Source organism: Eptatretus burgeri, chromosome 5 (assembly GCF_056783735.1).
Source record: "Eptatretus burgeri isolate ZD-2024b chromosome 5, Ebu_testis_v1, whole genome shotgun sequence".
NCBI lineage: Eukaryota > Metazoa > Chordata > Myxini > Myxiniformes > Myxinidae > Eptatretus > Eptatretus burgeri.
In genome coordinates, this window is record NC_140965.1 from 78,481,793 (window position 1) to 78,500,758 (window position 18,966).

Genomic DNA, 18,966 nt, shown 5'->3' on the forward strand with positions numbered 1-18,966 from the left:
GACCAGGGTTGCGTCAGGAAGGGCATCCGGCGTAAAAACCTATGCCAAATCATTATGCGGACAACAAAACGAATTTCCATACCGGATCGGTCGAGGCCCGGGTTACCAACGACCGCCACCGGTACCGGTGGTCAGCAGGGTACCAGTGGAAATTGTGCTACTGCTGGGCGAAGGAGGAGAAGGAGACGGGGAAGGTGAGTCCGGAGGCAGTGGGAGAGGGGGAAGGGTAGAAGTGTGGAGGTGAGAGTTGGAACTCTGAATGTTGGGACGATGACTGGCAAAGGGCGAGAGTTGGCTGATATGATGGAGAGAAGAAAGGTGGACATACTGTGTGTACAAGAGACCAAGTGGATGGGGAGTAAGGCGAGGAGCATTGGAGGTGGTTTCAAACTGTTCTACCATGGTGTGGATGGGAGGAGAAATGGTGTCGGGATAATCCTGAAGGAAGATCATGTCAAGAGGGTATTGGAGGTGAGGAGGGTGTCTGACCGAGTGATGAGTGTGAAGTTGGAAATTGAAGGGGTGATGATGAATGTCATCAGTGCATATGCCCCACATATGGGGTGTGAGATGGAATATAAAGAAGATTTCTGGAGTGAGTTAGATGAAGTGGTGGAGAGTGTATCAAAGGATGAAAGAGTGGTGATTGGAGCAGATTTCAATGGACATGTTGGGGAAGGGAATAAAGAGGATGAGGAGGTGATGGGGAGGTACGGTCTCAACAAGAGAAATGTGGAAGGGCAAATGGTGGTAGAGTTTGCAAAAAGAATGGAAATGGCAGTGGTAAACACGTATTTCAAGAAGAAGGAGGAACACAGGGTGACATACAAGAGTGGAGGAAAGTTCACACAGGTGGATTACATCTTAAGTAGGAGATGCAACCTGAAAGAGATTAGTGACTGTAAGGTTGTGGCAGGGGAGAGTGTAGCTCGACAGCATCGATTGGTGGTCTGTAGGATGACTTTAGAGGTGAGGTTGAGGAAGAGAGTGAGGGCTGAACCAAGGACCAGATGGTGGAAGCTGAAGGAGGAAGACTGTTGCGTGAAATTTAGGGAGGAGGTGAGACAAGCGTTGGATGGTGGTAAAGATGGGTGGGATGATTGGGCAACGACAGCAGAAGTTGTGAGGGAGATAGCTAGGAAGGTACTTGGTGTGACATCTGGACAGAGGAAGGAAGATAAGGAGACTTGGTGGTGGAATGAGGAAGTACAGGAAAGTATAAGGAAGAAGGGGTTGGCGAAAAAGAAGTGGGATAGTCAGAGAGATGAAGAAAGTCGGCAGGAGTATAAGGAGTGGCGTCGAAAAGCAAAAAGAGAGGTGGCTAAGGCCAAGGAAAAGGCATATGACGAGCTGTATGAGAAGTTGGATACAAAAGAAGGGGAAAAGGATTTATACCGATTGGCAAGACAGAGGGACCGAGCTGGGAAGGATGTGCTGCAGGTTAGGGTGATAAAGGACGCAAATGGGAATGTGCTGACGAGCGAGGAGAGTGTGTTGAGAAGGTGGATGGAGTACTTTGAGGAGCTGATGAATGAAGAAAATGAGAGAGAGAGAAGGTTGGAAGAGGTGGAGATAGTGAATCTGGAAGTGGGGTGGATCAGTAAGGATGAAGTGAGGACTGCTATGAAGAGGATGAAAAGTGGAAAGGCGGTTGGCCCAGATGACATACCAGTGGAGGCATGGAAGTGCTTAGGAGAGATGGCAGTGGGGTTGTTAACCAGATTGTTTAATAAAGTCTTGGAAAGTGAGAGGATGCCGGAGGAGTGGAGATTAAGTGTACTGGTCCCGATTTTCAAGAATAAGGGTGATGTGCAGAGCTGTGGAAATTACAGAGGGATAAAGTTGTTAAGCCACACCATGAAGTTGTGGGAAAGAGTAGTGGAAGCTCGGTTGAGAGGAGAGGTGATGATCTGTGAGCAGCAATATGGGTTTATGCCAGGAAGGAGCACCACTGATGCAATGTTTGCTTTGAGAATGTTGATGGAGTAGTATAGGGAAGGCCAGAAAGAGTTACATTGTGTGTTTGTGGATTTAGAGAAAGCTTATGATAGGGTGTCAAGAGAGGAGTTGTGGTATTGTATGAGGAAGTCGGGAGTGTTGGAGAAGTATGTGAGGATCGTGCAGGATATGTATGAGGACAGTGTGACAGCGGTGAGGTGTGCGGTAGGAATGACGGACCGGTTTAAGGTTAAAGTGGGATTGCACCAAGGATCGACTCTGAGCCCTTTCCTGTTTGCAATGGTGATGGACAGGTTGACGGACGAGATCAGACTGGAGTCTCCATGGACCATGATGTTCGCGGATGACATCATGATCTGTAGGGAGAGTAGGGAGCAGGCTGAATCGAGCCTTGAGAGGTGGAGGTACGCACTGGAGAGAAGGGGAATGTTAGTCAGTAGGAGTAAGACGGAGTACATGTGCGTAAATGAGAGGGAGGGTGGTGGTATGGTGCAGTTGCAAGGAGTTGAGGTGGGGAAGGTGGATTGGTTTAAATACTTGGGATCAACTGTCCAAAGTAACGGAGAGTGTGGGAGAGAAGTGAAAAAGAGAGTGCAGGCAGGATGGAGTGGGTGGAGAAGAGTTGCAGGAGTGATTTGTGACAGAAGGGTAGCTGCAAGAGTGAAGGGGAAAGTATATAAGACGGTAGTGAGACCAGCTATGTTGTATGGTTTGGAGGCGGTGGCGCTAACAAAAAGACAGGAAGCAGAGCTGGAGGTGGCAGAGTTAAAGATGCTGCGATTCTCGTTGGGAGTGACGAGGATGGATAGGATAAGAAATGAGTGTATTCGAGGGACAGCGCTGGTAGGACGGTTTGGAGACAAAGTGAGAGAGGCGAGATTGAGATGGTTTGGACATGTGCACAGGAGGGAAACAGAGTATATCGGGAGAAGGATGTTGAAGATGGAGCCGCCAGGCAGGAGGAGAAGAGGGAGGTCAAAGAAAAGGTTCATGGATGCGGTGAGGGCGGACATGCGGGTGGTTGGAGTGTCAATGGAAGATGTGGAGGATAGAGCGAAATGGAGACAGTTGGTCCGCTGTGGCGACCCCTAACGGGAGCAAGCCGAAAGAGGAAGAAGAAGATGTATATATATATATATATATATATATATATATATATATATATATATATACATATATATATATATATATATATACGTGTGTGTGTGTGTGTGTGTGTGTGTGTGTGTGTGTGTGTGTGTGTGTTTGTTTCAGGGTATGTTTACACATTGTAGGCAATAAAAGAATTGTGCTTAGCCATTGTCTCAGGTCGCTCACCTGCATTTGATGTTTCATTTATTTATTTTCATTTATACATACATTTTCATTTATGGATCCTTTCTGATGATTCTGTGATATTTCCTGGTGTATCGGCTTCAATGTCCATCAGGATACAAAATTACCGTGCTTCCCCAATGTCTCAGGTCGCTCACCTGCATCTATGTTTTTAAAATGTATTGATAGTTTCAGTTATGGATGCATTCCGATGGTTCTGTGATTTTTTTTCCCCAAGTGTATCGGCTTCGATGTCCATCAGCATGCAAAATTTCAGCTTTCTACATCACGTGAAGTACCGATCTTTAACATCAGTCAATCAGTGAGTCAGTAAGTGAATCAATGGTTAGAATGAGCTTTATGTTAGCAGGGTATGCTTACACATTGTGTTTTCCACTTCATCATGTTCCTTGAAAGTGGATCGTTGTGTAAGCATATGAACCACGCTTCCCCATTGTATCGGGTTGCTCACCTGCATTTTTTTTTCATATATTTATATCTTCATTTATGGATGTTGTTCGACGATTCTGCAATTTTTCTCGGTGTATCAGCTTTGATGTCTATTGGCTCGCAAAATGTAAGCAAACGAACGGTGTTTCCCCATTGTCTCGGGTTGCTCACCAGCATTTGATTTTTCATTTTTTTTCATTTTTCATTGACGAATGCTTTCTGACAGTTCTGTGATTTTTTCCCGGTGTATCGGAATCGATAGTAGATTGGGAGCCCGGGGCCCTGAGCTCAAACGAACGAGGTACTAATATCTGAGCACAGGGCATAAATGGAGTATCAAAAGACATATAGAAAGTTATTTCTGCCGGGTACCACCCTCTGCGTAAGGACCCTGGTGACCCTCCAAAGGGATCCTTAAAATTGGCTCGATCAAACATTGGAAGTACCAGTTGGTATCACTTCCATATGATGCATATGACCAACCTTACAAAAAAAACACATGTGACAGACATGCCTACTACTGGAAAAGGCAGTACCCTACATGCCGACCCAAAAAAGGGGCTAACTCAAACATTGGAGGTACTAGATAAAACCAGTTTTAAAATCATATATACATCCCACAGAGTGTATAATGTCCATTACCAGACAAATTGTCTGCTGCATTGGCCCTACCAGAACCCCCAAAAGTGAGCTCTAAAAAGGGCAAAACATTACAGTAGACCAAAAATACACAATTGGCATAATTTTGCACATTATGCCGGCACACCATTACCATTGGAAACTTTTATGTTTAACAATTTAACAAAAGAACTACAAGATATTAATAAGCCTACTGGAATCACACTATGAACCAGTAAACTCGGAAAAACTACAGGCTCATATTGTACTGAAACACTTGGAAATATACGAAGACGTAAATAGTTCTGTTTCCTAACTTCTCCGAACATTCTTTTCCGAGTTCGGAGATGTTATATTAGGAGAGGTCAGGGAACATTAGAACTGTTATTACTTCCAACGATTTCCGAGTTCAGAGACATTAGGAGTTAGGAAACATTAGAACTTAGTCAGGTCAGGTAAGGTTAGATCTGTGACCTGCTACAGGTACCATGTAAACCTGTACTAACCTGTTCCATGGTCGGGTTGTCTGCGACTAAACCGTCTCCCCCACCAGGTTTTCTGGTGAGGAGGGTGTTTGGATATGGACACCAAGCAGGATTAAAAACAAAACCTGTCAAAGGGCGGAGGAGCTCCGTGTGAGCCAATGGCCATCCATATCTAGTGCCCAACTGTGTCTGCGGACGTCCTCCTGCAGTTGGGTTACTTTTTATTACGAGGTTGGTGGCAGGATTTGCACTCCGGCCACCGTAAAAGCCTTCATTCCGCAAAACACAAAAACGCAACAAACCCCTGAAAACCCACTCCGTGGGAGTACCTCCTGTGCAGCTTCCCTTCGCAGGGCAGCGCACCGGATGACGGGATTGGGGCAAAGCCTTCAGGACCCCCAATCTTTGATGAAAGGAGGGAAACCACGGGGTAACATCCCTGGGTCAGATTGTGGGAGAGAATGTCGGAGTGGTGCTGAGGTGTCGTCCACCAGACGGCAGTCTCCTTGGGTTAACCTGAGGCGGTCCCTTGGGGTGGGTGCCTGGAATGTCCTATCCCAAAGAGAGGATGATCACCTGTCTGTTGTCATCTGAGCTCAAGCTTTTGGACATCGGTATGGCAGCTCTCTCTGAAGTTCGGAGACCAGATTGCGGTGAGATAATAGTGGGTGGTTACACCTACTATTGGTCTGGTCGCTCTGATGGTTACCATACCCAAGGAGTTGCTGTAGCTGTGTCCAATAAGCTGATCCCAATGATAATTGAGGTAACACCGGTCAACGAGCGTATTATGAGACGAAGGATTCGTCACTCCTTAGGTGTCATTTTCCTGGTCTCTGTTTATGCTCCGACTGAGGCGAGTGACCTCACCGTGAAGGATGCATTCTATGCCACACTCGAGTCTGTGGTTGATCAGTGCCCCAGACGAGATGCACTTCTAGTCTTCGGGGATTTCATTGCATCAACTGGAATTGATAGGGATGGTTATGAGACATGTGTTGGGCCCCATGGGTCAGGAACTATGAACCAGAATAGCATTAAGTTCCTTGACTTAGCAAGAAGTCATGGACTTCGGGTGGCCGGTTCATGGTTTCAGCGCCCACAAGCTCATCGCTGGACTTGGTATTCCAACGCTGGCCATGTGGCAAAGGAGATTGACCATGTCCTCGTCGACGGTCGCTGGAGTATGATCCAGAACTGCAGGGTCTACCGGAGTGCTCAGTTCCTCAATACTGACCACCGGCTTGTTGTAGCAACACGAAAGCTGCACCTTAAATCCTGGAGAATGGTACCATCCCAGCCTAGGCTGGATGTTGGCAAGCTCAAGGATGAGAGAGTAGCCGAAGAGTTTGCGACCAGGCTGAGTGGACATTTGGGGTGTCTAGCTGCTTTGGGGGGTCCTGAAGAGTTGTGGAGCGCCTTCAAGACCACCATCCTTGATGTTGCCGGTGGATGTCTTGGAACTCACCGCAGGGCAAAGAAGAATTTTGTCTCTCAAGGGACACTGGATACCATTGACCAGAGTCACGGGGCCAGGCTGAATGGCAGAGCTGAGCTGTTCAGGGAGCTGAGGCGTAAAACTGTACATGCACTGAGGGTGGACAAGGAGGCCTATGTGCGAGGAATCTGTGAGGGGGTAGAGCATCACCTGTGGACAGGTGATTCTCGTCCTGCTTACAGGGGAATTAGCGCATTACGTTCATCCAAGCCCATCCCTCGGAGCACTGCAGTTAGAGCAGAGAGTGGTAGGCTCTTGACAGAGGAGTCTGAAGTGAAGGCCCGCTCGGCCGGTTACTTTGAGCGGTTGCACCAGGCTGATCCCCCAGCTCTCAAGTTGGATGTCAAGGGTGTTACAATCCCTGTTGCTGACCTTCCAATCAACTGTGGTCCACCTTCGCTTGTGGAAACACGGGCTGCGGTGAACCGGTTGAAACGGGAAAAGCTCCAGGGATCTGTGGCGTCCATGCTGAACTTCTCAAGGATGGTGGAAATGCTGCACTCGTGTCATTGCATGCAGTTTTGCACTCTGGCTGGAACACAGGCATCATCTCAACTGATTGGAAGAGGGGCCTTGTTGTCCCTCTCTGGAAAGGGGAGGGTGCTCGCCAAGACTGCAACAACTACCGAGGGGTGACGCTGCTCTCAGTGCTGGGCAAGGTCTTTGCTCGGATAATTCTTGATAGGGTTCGCCACCATCTGCTTGAGCACCAGCGTCCAAAGCAGTCAGGCTTTACACCAAAGAGGTTAACGATTGACCGTAACCTTGCTCTTCGTGTCCTCACCGAACGCAGACGAGAGTTTCGGCAGGGGCTGCTTGCAGCCTATGTTGATCTCTGTAAAGCGTTCGATTCAGTGAATCGGGATGTCCTCTGGAGGATTTTTGGTCTTTGTGGGGTGCCACCGAAACTGATCGATCTGATGTCTGAACTCCACTCTGGTACTGAGAGTGCTGTGAAGTGTGGTGGTGCCATCTCTGACTTATTTCCAGTTGTTACTGGAGTTCGTCAGGGGTGTGTACTGGCCCCCACACTTTTCAGCACTTGTATGGACTGGATTTTAAGGAGGATGTCGGAACGATCAAGCTGCGGTGCATCGTTTGGGAATGTCAACATCGTGGACCTTGATTTCGCAGATGATGTAGTCATCTTTGAGGAGACTTTAGATATCCTTTTGGGGCCCTCGAGGTGCTGAATGAGGAGTCGGAGCCGCTGGGATTACGGGTTTCTTGGGTCAAAACTAAGATCCAGGCTTTCGGTGACATCTTGGATTCTGCTGTCCTGTCTGTTTCTGTTTGTGGTGAGGATGTTGAGGTCGTGGAGAGATTCACTTACCTTGGCAGTGATATTCATGTCTCTGCTGGCTGTGAGGCAGAGATCAATAGACGTCTGGGTCGGGCCTGGGGAGTCATGGATTCACTGGATAATGGGGTGTGGCGCTGCCGGTACCTGTGCAGGAGGACGAAACTCCGAGTCTTTAGGTCCTTGGTGCTTCCAGTCTTGCTCTATGGATGCGAGACTTGGACTCTGACCAAGGATCTGAGATGGAGACTTAATTTCTTTGGTACCAGGTCTCTTCGGGAAATCCTTGGCTATCGCTGGTCAGATTTTGTGTCCAACGAGCGGTTGCTGAGAGAGACTCGGATGAGATTTGTTACCTGCATGGTCCGTGAGCGTCAGTTGCAGCTGTATCGACATGTGGCTCGTTTTCCTGACGCTGATTCTGCTCACCAGATTCTCTCAGCGAGGGAGTCTCGTGAGTGGAGGAGGCCAATGGGCCGACCACATGCCTTGTGGTTGCAGCAGGTTGACCATCATCTCAAGGAGATGGGGATGGGCCTGGCATCTGCCTGGGGGATGGCCAGATGGAGGCCCCTGGAGTACCGGCGGAAAGTGGACGCAGCGACGCGCTGTTCTGGCACATGCTCCCATACCTGACCTGACCTTTGGGGGTTCTGGTAGGGCCAATGCAGCAGACAATTTGTCTGGTAATGGACATTTTACACTCTGTGGGATGTGTATACGATTTTAAAACTGGTTTTATCTCGTACCTCCAATGTTTGAGCTCGCCCCTTTTTGGGGGCCCTTGTTGGGGCTTCTGCGGGGCCTTTTGCAGTAGTAGGCATGTCTGTCACATTGGGTTTTTTTGTCAGGTTGGTCATATGCATCATATGGAAGTGATACCAACTGGTACTTCCAATGTTTGATTTAGCCAATTTTAAGGACCCCTTTGTAGGGTCACCAGGGTCCTTACACAGAGGGTGGTACCTGGCAGAAATAACTTTCTATATGTCTTTTGATACTCCATTCATACCCCTGTGCTCAGATATTAGTACCTCGTTCGTTTGAGCTCAGGGCCCGGGGCTCCCGGTCGATATCTGTCAGCACACAAAATTACTGTGCTTCCCCATTGTCTCAGGTCACTCACCTGCATTTTTTCATTTATGGATGTTGTCCGACAATTCTGTGATTTTTTTCCGGTGTACTGGTTTCGATGTCCAAAATTTCAGCTCTCTCCGTCACCCGGAAGGTCCCGATCATTAATATCGGTCAGTGAGTCAGTCAGTCAATCAGTGGATAAAGAGCTTCAGATATATATATATATATATATATATATATATATATATATATATATATATATATATATATATATATATATATATATATATATATATATATATATATATATATATAGATATGCACATTTGTACACACACACATATCCTCAAAGAATGACTCATGTACATTAATAATCCCATGGGATATAAACATATTCCACACATGTCCATCTGCTGTGTAGTGGATGTTCATTTCAGGGAATGTGGGATGTGTTGCATTTTTATTAAGAGTATTTCACTGCTCATTCCAAGTTGTCATCATGGCAATTAAGAATTAACCACAAGGTGTCAAAGTATCAACCGCTATCACCTGAGACCAGAACAAGCAGACCCAGGATATTAATGTTCACGTAACTGCAACAAAATATGTCGTGGTGCTCACCAGTGATGAAGTAGCTAAGTTCAGCATTGAGGCCGGCATCAGCATCAGAACAATTCAAGTGCACAATGACAGAGTCCCGAGGCACACTTTCAAGGAGCATGATGAAGTGGGATGAAGGCCGGAAAGTAGGCACCTCATCATTAACATCTTTCACTGCACACTCACATCAAAATGGCATGTGGAAATGTGGTATTTGCATATATACAACATTAGTATTAATGAAGTACAACATCAAATGAATAACGATGGGGCAATTTATTTGAATATTAAAGAAAAGTTTTTTCTATGTAGATATATATATATATATATATATATATATATATATATATATATATATATATATATATATATATATATATATATATATATATTTTACACCAGGACCCCGATATTCGCAGGGGATATGTTCCGGGAAAACCACGCGAATGTGGAGGAATTGTTTCAATGGGAAATTGGGGGATAGGTCCAGGGGATTTCCCAACCCGCGAAAATCCGCGAATATCGGAGTAAAAATCTGCGAGTGTCGGGATAAAATCAGAGAGTGTCGATGTAAAATCCGCGAGTGTCGGGGTAAAATCCGCGAGTGTCGAGGTAAAATCCGTGATTGTCGGGGTAAAATCCGTGAATATCAGGGTAAAAATCTGCGAGTGTCGGGATAATGCGAGATGCCGATTTTTGGAAAATTTGTCTAAAACGGTGGTACACGTCGAATACGTTATGGGTAAGTTTTGATAACATTGAGAGCACGCTGAAAAACACTGCCATACGTCGTTGTACGCTGGCTTTAAACGTTGAACTTTTGGGTTTTCCTCGAATTTTTTCATGCTTGAAATTTTACGACTTATGCTGGCGTATGACTCACATGTTCCGCTACGCTGGCCATAAGTTGTAGGCACGTTATGCGATCGTTGACACACTTTGAAACACGTTACTTGTAAGTTACTCATAAGTCGAAACACGTCGAGGTAATGTTTAGCGTACCCGAAACTTATTTCTAACCTCTGAGTAACGTTTTGTAAGCACGCTACACGAACGTTGTTCACACTTTGCAACACGTTACTTGAAACTACTACTACTACTACTACTACTACTACTACTACTACCATCGACATCACTAAATTCTCTCGAACTACTACTGCTACTACTACTGCTACTACTAATACTAATACTAATACTACTACTGCTAACATTGACAACACTATTCTCTCTCGAACTACGACTACTACTACTACTACTACTGCTACTGCCACTGCTACTGACATTGACATCTACTCAACATGGAGTCTGGAACACTGACGGGTTCCTCTTGTGAAGACCATTTGTATATACCAATTCCCCTAAACGCTGCCAATACGCCATTATACGGTAGCTGTAAGTTAGAAACACGTTCAGTAAGTTCTGTGATCGTCCGGAAGACGTCAATCAAATTCGTCTACATACGCCAATGTGCGTTTGAGATACGTTACACATAGGTTCAAAGCACGCTACTCATAGGTTCAAAGCACGCTAGTAATAGGTTCAAAGCACGTTACTCATAGGTTAAAAATTAAGTTTCGGGTATGCTAAACATTAACTCGACGTGTTTCGACTTTGAGTAACTTACAAGTAACGTGTGGCTGACGTGTGTAAACGATTGCAGAGCTGCCGAGAACTTATACCAGTGTATGCGGAACTTGTGAGCCATACGTCGAGTACGTCGTAAAATTTTCAGCATGCTTGAAATTTCACGAGGTACTAGACGTACCACGTAATATGCCAGCGTACTTCATTGTTTTTCATCGTGCTCCTAACGTATACACAACTTACCCATACGGTATTCGACGTGTGCCAGCGTTTTAGACACATTTTTCATAGGTCGGCATACGGTGGCTAAATTGTCAAGGTGTGACTGCGATGTTGACACTTCCAATTTTCAGGCGGTTATGATTTAAATCTGCGAGCGGCAGCTTTTTAACAGAGAATGCCACGAGTTCGTCGGCGATGCGTGCAGCGTGCTATGACTAAGTTAAACTATCGTTGGGCATAGGTTGTGAACGCCGACAACAGGCTAAGCATTCGTTGGTATAAGTTATGTTTAACACAACGAAAAGTTCTGTGCCCGTTACTAATATGTTATGCATACGACCAACACGTTATGAATACGACCAAAACTTTTTAAAAAAACCTCAAAACTTCAGCGTACGCCAACGTTTTACGTGCATTTTTATACGTTGCCATTCCTGGCTAAAACGTCAAGGTGTGACTGGGCCTTAAAATCCGCGATTGTCGCGGTAAAATCCGCGAGTGTCGAGGTAAAATCCGCGAGCGTCAGGGTAAAATCCGTGAGTGTCGAGGTAAAATCCACGAGTGTCGAGGTAAAATCCGCGATTGTCGGGATAAAATCCGCGATTGTCGGTCTAAAATCCGCGATTGTCGAGGTAAAATCCGCGAAAGTCGGGGTAAAATCCGCGAATGTCGAGGTAAAATCCGCAAGTGTCGGGGTAAAATCCGCAATTGTCGAGGTAAAATCCACGAGTGTCGAGGTAAAACCGCGATTGCCGGGGTAAAATCCGCGAATGTCGAGGTAAAATCCACAAGCGTCGGAGTAAAATCCGCAAGCGTCGGGGTAAAATCCGCGATTGTCGGGGTAAAATCCACAAGCGTCGGAGTAAAATCCGCAAGCGTCGGGGTAAAATCCGCGATTGTCGGGGTAAAATCCGTGAGTGTCGAGGTAAAATCCACGAGTGTCGGGGTAAAATCCGTGAGTGTCGGGGTAAAATCCGCGAGTGTCGAGGTAAAATCCATGAGTGTCGGGGTAAAATCCATGAGTGTCGGGATAAAATCCATGAGTGTCGGGGTAAAATCCACGAGTGTCGGGGTAAAATCCATGAGTGTCGGGATAAAATCCATGAGTGTCGGGGTAAAATCCACGAGTGTCGGGGTAAAATCCACGAGTGTCGGGGTAAAATTCGCGAGTGTCGGGGTAAAATATATGAGTGTCGGGGTAAAATCCACGAGTGTCGGGGTAAAATCCGCTATTGTCGGGGTAAAATCCACGAGTTTCGAGGTAAAATCTGCGAGTGTCGGGGTAAAATCCATAAACACCAATCAATTTCTCACTCTCACCTCTCACCTCTCACCTCACCAATCCATTTTCATCCGATTGACTTGAAATTTGAAGAGGATTTATATTTATGGCCACTGAATTCAACTAGCCAATTATTATTGAGGTCAACATGGACCAAGAGGTCAACATAGGTCAAAGGTCAACAACTAAGGTGGTATTTATAAAATCCTCAATTTTCATCCCATTGACTTGAAATTTGAAGAGCACTTGCAGATCAGGTCACTGAATTCAACCACTAAATATTTTTGAGGTCAATATAATTTTTTATTGATTTTGCAAGTTTCATGCTCTGCATGATGTCTGCTTGTAATTTAGGAATTTTAAAGATTTCGTAAGTATATTGATGACTTCCGTCATCTGTTTGTGTGTTTGTTTGTTTGTGTGTGTGGTTGTTTGAAGGCACGATAACTCGAGAACGGAAGAAGCTACCAATGTCAAATTACACCACGTGATTCAGGAGGGTGATGGCTCGCGCTGATTAAATTTTGGTCAAAATCGGTCAAAGGTCAAGGTTGCAGTGAGGTCAAACATTCGATTTTTGATGGTTTGGTACAGAATCATCGTAGAAACTTCTGGTTTGCATCGCTACCTTCTCTCGAGACAGCTTTTATTAGACAAGGTCAGAGGTCAAGTTGACGATTTCGTAAGTACCAGTCTATGACTGCTTGTTTGTTTGTTTGTTTGTGTACAGGATATTTCAAAAAGTTGTGGGTCGATTCAGATGAAATTTTGTGGACAGGTTGGGTATGTGACAAGGACAAACCGATTAGATAGTGGTGAAGATCCGGATCCGGATCTGAGTACTAGAATTCTTTCAGTGATTCTTCACCATTGAGAGATGGGGCCAAAAACTATATGTAGCATTATGTCTCAAAAAGTTGCGGACGAAACTTGGTGGACGTGTTGGGTGTGTGACAAGGAAGAATTGATTCAATTTTTGTGAAGATCCAAATCCGGATCCGACTACTGGAATTTTTAAAGTAATTCTTCACCATTGAGAGATAGGGCCAAAAACGATATATAGCACGATATTACAAAAATGTAATGGGCCCGATATGTTCTCGCAGATCAGGCGTTACGTGGCGGAGGTATGCGCTCTACCGAGTGCCCTTCTAGTTAATATTTGTGCAGCAAAAGGTAACGGCCGTTAACGGCTCTCACCTTCCTCAACGAGAGTGGATTTACAGTCGGAGCATATGCATTATACATGCATAATATATAAACACACACTTGCACATATTCATATGCAGTACTGTTTATATCCATGCACATTCACGTACACATATGCACACTGCCTGCATTTGTCAATATGAGAGATGGAAAGGTGAAAAGCATCTTATTCTGAAAAATAAGTGAATGAATGAAAGCATGAGTTGAGGTACTTTAGAATGAATGAATGAATTGGAACACACATTAGTCATCAACATTTCCGTCATGAGGGAACTTTGTTTGAAGTTTATTTATCCAAGAAGACTCGCATCTCAGGATCGTGGTGTGTGATTGATTTGCAATTGATTCGACGGCAGAGATTTCAGTATCATCTCTTGGGTGAAAATGTAATGTGTAAGGCAGAGATTTTCCATGATTACCGTGAATGTTTCTCATCTCTGACTGTGTGTTAAAGCGTGTATGGTGTGTTCTCAGTTTCTTCAAGGCATTGTTTAGTACATCATTGACAAGCGATTAGGTGTATGATCCATGTGGATTTACAGTCCACATAGGAGGTGATGGAGAACTTACGTCGACATGATGTTTGTGAAGTTTCAGGAAATTATGGTCTGGAGTGTTTCTGACTAATTGGAGGAGAGGAAGGGCCTTATTCAAAATACTTGACAATTGGGATGCAGTCAAGAAGTAGGTTGTTATCAGTGGGACACCGTTAGTTACAGGTTTGTGTTTGTAAATGATAAGGTCTGAGTGAAGTATGCGTTTTGCTCAGTTTATGGCTTATTTTACAGACTGAGGGTCATAGTGTTTTGCAAGAAAGTGTGTTTCTAATTCGGAGAGTGAAATTTCTTCTGCCTTGTTTGTTGAGCAGATGTGTCTTACTCCGATTGCTTGACTGTGTGGTATGCTTGTGATTGTATGCTTAGGGTGAGATGAAGATGGGAGAAGGTAAGATTGTGCGTCTGTTGGTTTGGTGTACAGTTCTGTTTCGAGTCTGTTGTTTTGAAGTGTGAGTAATGCATCAAGAAAGTGAACTTTGGACTGTGAGCTGCTGAATATAAACTTGATAGTTGGATGCATGAACTTTAATTCATTTTGGAACCGTGTGAGACTGTGGGGGTATTTTGACCAGATAAACAGGATATCAATATAACGTACACAATATTTTTCTCAGATTCCGTGTTGAGGTTGTGCAAAGATTTTGAGCTCAAACATCCCCATGAAGATCTTGACATACGATGGTGCAACAGGGGTGCCAATGACAGTACCCTGAGTTTTAATGTAAAGCCATCCATTAAATTGGAAATTATTCAACTTGAGCATCAGTTCTTATAGGCGCATATGGTCTTGGGGAGATGGGTACGGGACTTGTCATGTATCCCGTGCTTTGCGACATCCGAAATAGGCTTTTGAATGTGGGATACTAGTAGAGAGGGATGTAATGTCTGCTGTGACTAAAATGGGTGGAAAGTTAAGGTGAGTATGTTTCATTCAGTCTTTGGATACGAGTCAGAAAACTAGTTGTGTCCTTAAGATATAAGGGAAGATTCATTACAAAAGGATGACAATAACTCAACAAATTTTGATATTTGAACAGTTGGACAAGATCCGGCCTATCAGTATTCAGTGGGACACAAAACATAAAGTGTTCAGCCTGGCAGAGGTATGTGCTCTCCTGAGTGCCGTTCTAATATTTTCATGTTTTTATGTTGAATTGGAGGAATTGCCTTATCCATGATATTAATCACTCGATTTGAGTTGGACGAATGGAAAAAATTTATCGTCCCCTCCGTGTTGCTACTTCATCATCGAAAATAAAAAATTCTGTACACGTTTTAAAAAACAAAACATTTTCAGCCATCATATACTGAATACCATCCAAATTATTGTTAGCATTATTTAGAATACTCACATGGGTAGATGATATAACACCAGTATGAGTGGTTCATTTGGTGAAAACCACTCTGTTTTGGGGTCGATACCCATGCAGGATTTTAACTGGTGTTACAATTAGTCTGTACAATGGAGTGATTTTTAAATATTGTATAAATTCCAGTCTAAAGAAAACCTTTCTTTCCTCATGGTATATTCACAAGGATGAGAGAAGATGTTGAAGCAACTAAGCACGCTGTGCGGATGAATGTATTTTTTTTTAAGTGCATGGCAAGTACTTTTCTTTTACAGCGTCAGTTCAACAGTGAAATAAACAAGTTTAATAAACTTGTAACACAAGGTAATACCCGCTACCGCCAGGAGTGAAATATGGCAACAATACCCCTCTCCTTTAGGCAGGGATTACTGGTTAAACCACTGACATTAGTGGCAGGGATTCCACACCGACAGACTAAAATTGCAAGTCGTCTCCCCAGATTGGCGCAGCCATTTTCGATTATATAATGATCAGACGCACACATCCAGATAATTCTCTTATTTTAATATAGCTAGAAACACCCGTTCTGTCCTGCTCCTCCCGATATGGTGACCTGCTTGCAGAGGGAACCGCATCCTCGGGTGTATGTGTGTGACGGGTGAGAAGGGGGGGTCTTTTTGTGCACGTGACCTGATCATGGTTCGACCATGGTTACTATGATTTTCAGATGTATATGCATACATAAAGTACATGCATTCATATATGTACAAGACATACATATATACAAACATAATAAATACATACATACAGAGAATTGCCATATTTTATGAAGTGGGATGTCCATCGTTTGGTTGATTACCTGTAATTGCAAAAATGGTCTCACGTTTGTTAACTCGATAGTGAAGCTGATGCAATTAAACGATTTCCTTGAATTTTCTTTACTAACCACTTAAAAGAGACAGACACTTCAGAAACACTGAGGGTAAAACCTCAATTGGTCAAGTGGCTTGTTTCAGAGAACTTTAAACTCTGAGTTTCTCAGCTTGAGTTTAAAATAAAACCTTTTCGCCAAAGATTTCTGTGAGATTTGGATGATAAATAAATAACAGCATTGAACAACCATTTTGCTTGGCCTGAGCTGTCTTGCAGCTGTTCCTTAAGGCCCAGTCACACCTTGACGTTTTAGCCAGCTTATGCCGATTTTTGCAAAAATTTCTGTAAAACGCTGGTACACGTCGAATACGTTATGGGTACGTTTTGTATATGTTAAGACCACGCTGAAAAACACTGCCATAAGTGGTAGTACGCTGGCTTTAAACGTTGAACTTTTGGGTTTTCCTCAAATTTTTTCATGCTTGAAATTTTACGACGTATGCCGGCGTATGACTCACATGTCCAGCTACGCTGGCCATAAGTTGTAGGCACGTTATGCGATCGTTGACACACGTTGAAACACATTACTTGTAAGTTACTCATAAGTCGAAACACGTGGAGGTAATGATTAGCGTACTCGAAACTTATTTCGAACCTATGAGTAACGTTTTGTAAGCACGCTACACGAACGTTGTTCACACTTTGCAACATGTTTCTTGAAAGTAATACTAATACTACTACTACTCCTACCAACATCGACCACTAAATTTTCTCGAACTACTACTACTACTACTACTACTACTAACATCGACATCATTAAATTCTCTCGAACTACTACTACTACTACTACTACCAACATCGACATGACTAAATTCTCTCGAACTACTACTACTGCTACTACTACCATCGACATCACTATATTCTCTCGAACTACTACTACTACTAACATCGACATCATTAAATTCTCTCGAACTACTACTACTACTACTACTACCAACATCGACATGACTAAATTCTCTCGAACTACTACTACTGCTACTACTACCATCGACATCACTATATTCTCTCGAACTACTACTACTACCAACATCGACATCACAAAATTCTCTCGAACTACTACTACTACTGCTACTAGTAGTACTACGACTACTACTAACATCGACATCACCAAATTATCTCGAACTACTACTACTACGACTAATAACATCGACATCACTGAATTCTCTCGAACTACTACTACTACTACTACTACTACTACTACTACTACTACTACTACTACTATTACTACTACTGCGACTGCCAGTGACATTGACATCTACTAAACATGGAGTCAGGAACACTGACGGGTTCCTCTTGTTAAGCCCATTTGTATATACCAATTCCCCTAAACGCTGCCAATACGCCATTATACGGTAGCTGTAAGTTAAAAACACGTTCAGCAAGTTCTGTGGTCGTCCGGAAGACGTCAATCAAATTCGTCTGCGTACGCCAATGTGCGTTTGAGATATGTTACACATAGGTTCAAAGCACACTACTCATAGGTTCAAAGCACGCTACTAATATGTTCAAAGCACGTTACTCGTAGGTTAAAAATTAAGTTTCGGGTATGCTAAACATTACCTCGACGTGTTTCGACTTATGAGTAACTTACAAGTAACGTGTGGCCGACCTGTGGAAACGATTGCGGAGCGTGCCCAGAACTTACGCCAGTGTATGCGGAACTTGTGAGCCATACGTCGAGTACGTCGTAAAATTTTCAGCATGCTTGAAATTTCAGGACGTACTAGACGCACCACGTAATATGCCAGCGTACTTCATTGTTTTTCATCGTGCTCCTAACGTATACACAACTTACCTATACCGTATTTGACGTGTCCCAGCGTTTTAGACACATTTTTCAGAGGTCGGCATACGCTGGCTAAATCGTCAAGGTGTGACTGCGATGTTGACACTTCCAATTTTCAGGCGGTTATGATTTAAATCGGCGAGCGGCAGCTTTTTAACAGAGAACGCCACGAGTTCGTCGGGGATACGTGCAGTGCACTATGACTAAGTTAAACTATCGTTGGGCATAGGTTGTGAACGCCGACAACAGGCTAAGCATTCATTGGTATAAGTTATCTTTAACACAACGAAACGTTCTGTGCCCGTTATTAATACCTTATGCATCCGACCAACACGTTATGAATACGACCAAAACTTAAAAAAAAAAAACTCAAAACTTCAGCGTACACCAACGTTTTACGTGCGTTTTTATACGTTGCCATTTCTGGCTAAAACGTCAAGGTGTGACTGGGCCTTTACATTTAAAATTAGACAAATTCAAGGGAAGCTGTTTGACATCAACTGAGGAAGTTAATAAACAAGCCGGTAGGCTACATGGGTGATCGCTATATAATTGCATACTAGTCATACAGTTTTTGACAGATCGGGCTGAAAATTTTTGACAAAGAGGTTGATTATAGTGCGCATAAAAGCACGGAAGCCGATTTTTGATTTTCGAAAAAAAAAATATATATATATATATATATATATATATATATATATATATATATATATATATAAAAATATAAATATTTTTCAGATTTTTTCCAAAATTTCAAAGTCCCGTTGCTAGGCAACGGTGGC

General features: G+C 43.8%; 1 protein-coding gene across 1 annotated transcript in view; it reads right to left on the reverse strand.

Annotated features, from left to right (window-relative positions):
* Positions 1-18,966, reverse strand: part of CDH23 (cadherin related 23) — a 683,120-nt gene that overhangs the window by 272,271 nt on the left and 391,883 nt on the right. The window contains exon 25 of the mRNA XM_085883587.1: positions 9,323-9,475. Within this exon, the coding sequence (XP_085739713.1) occupies positions 9,323-9,475 (153 nt within the window). The remainder of the gene's footprint in view (positions 1-9,322; positions 9,476-18,966) is intronic.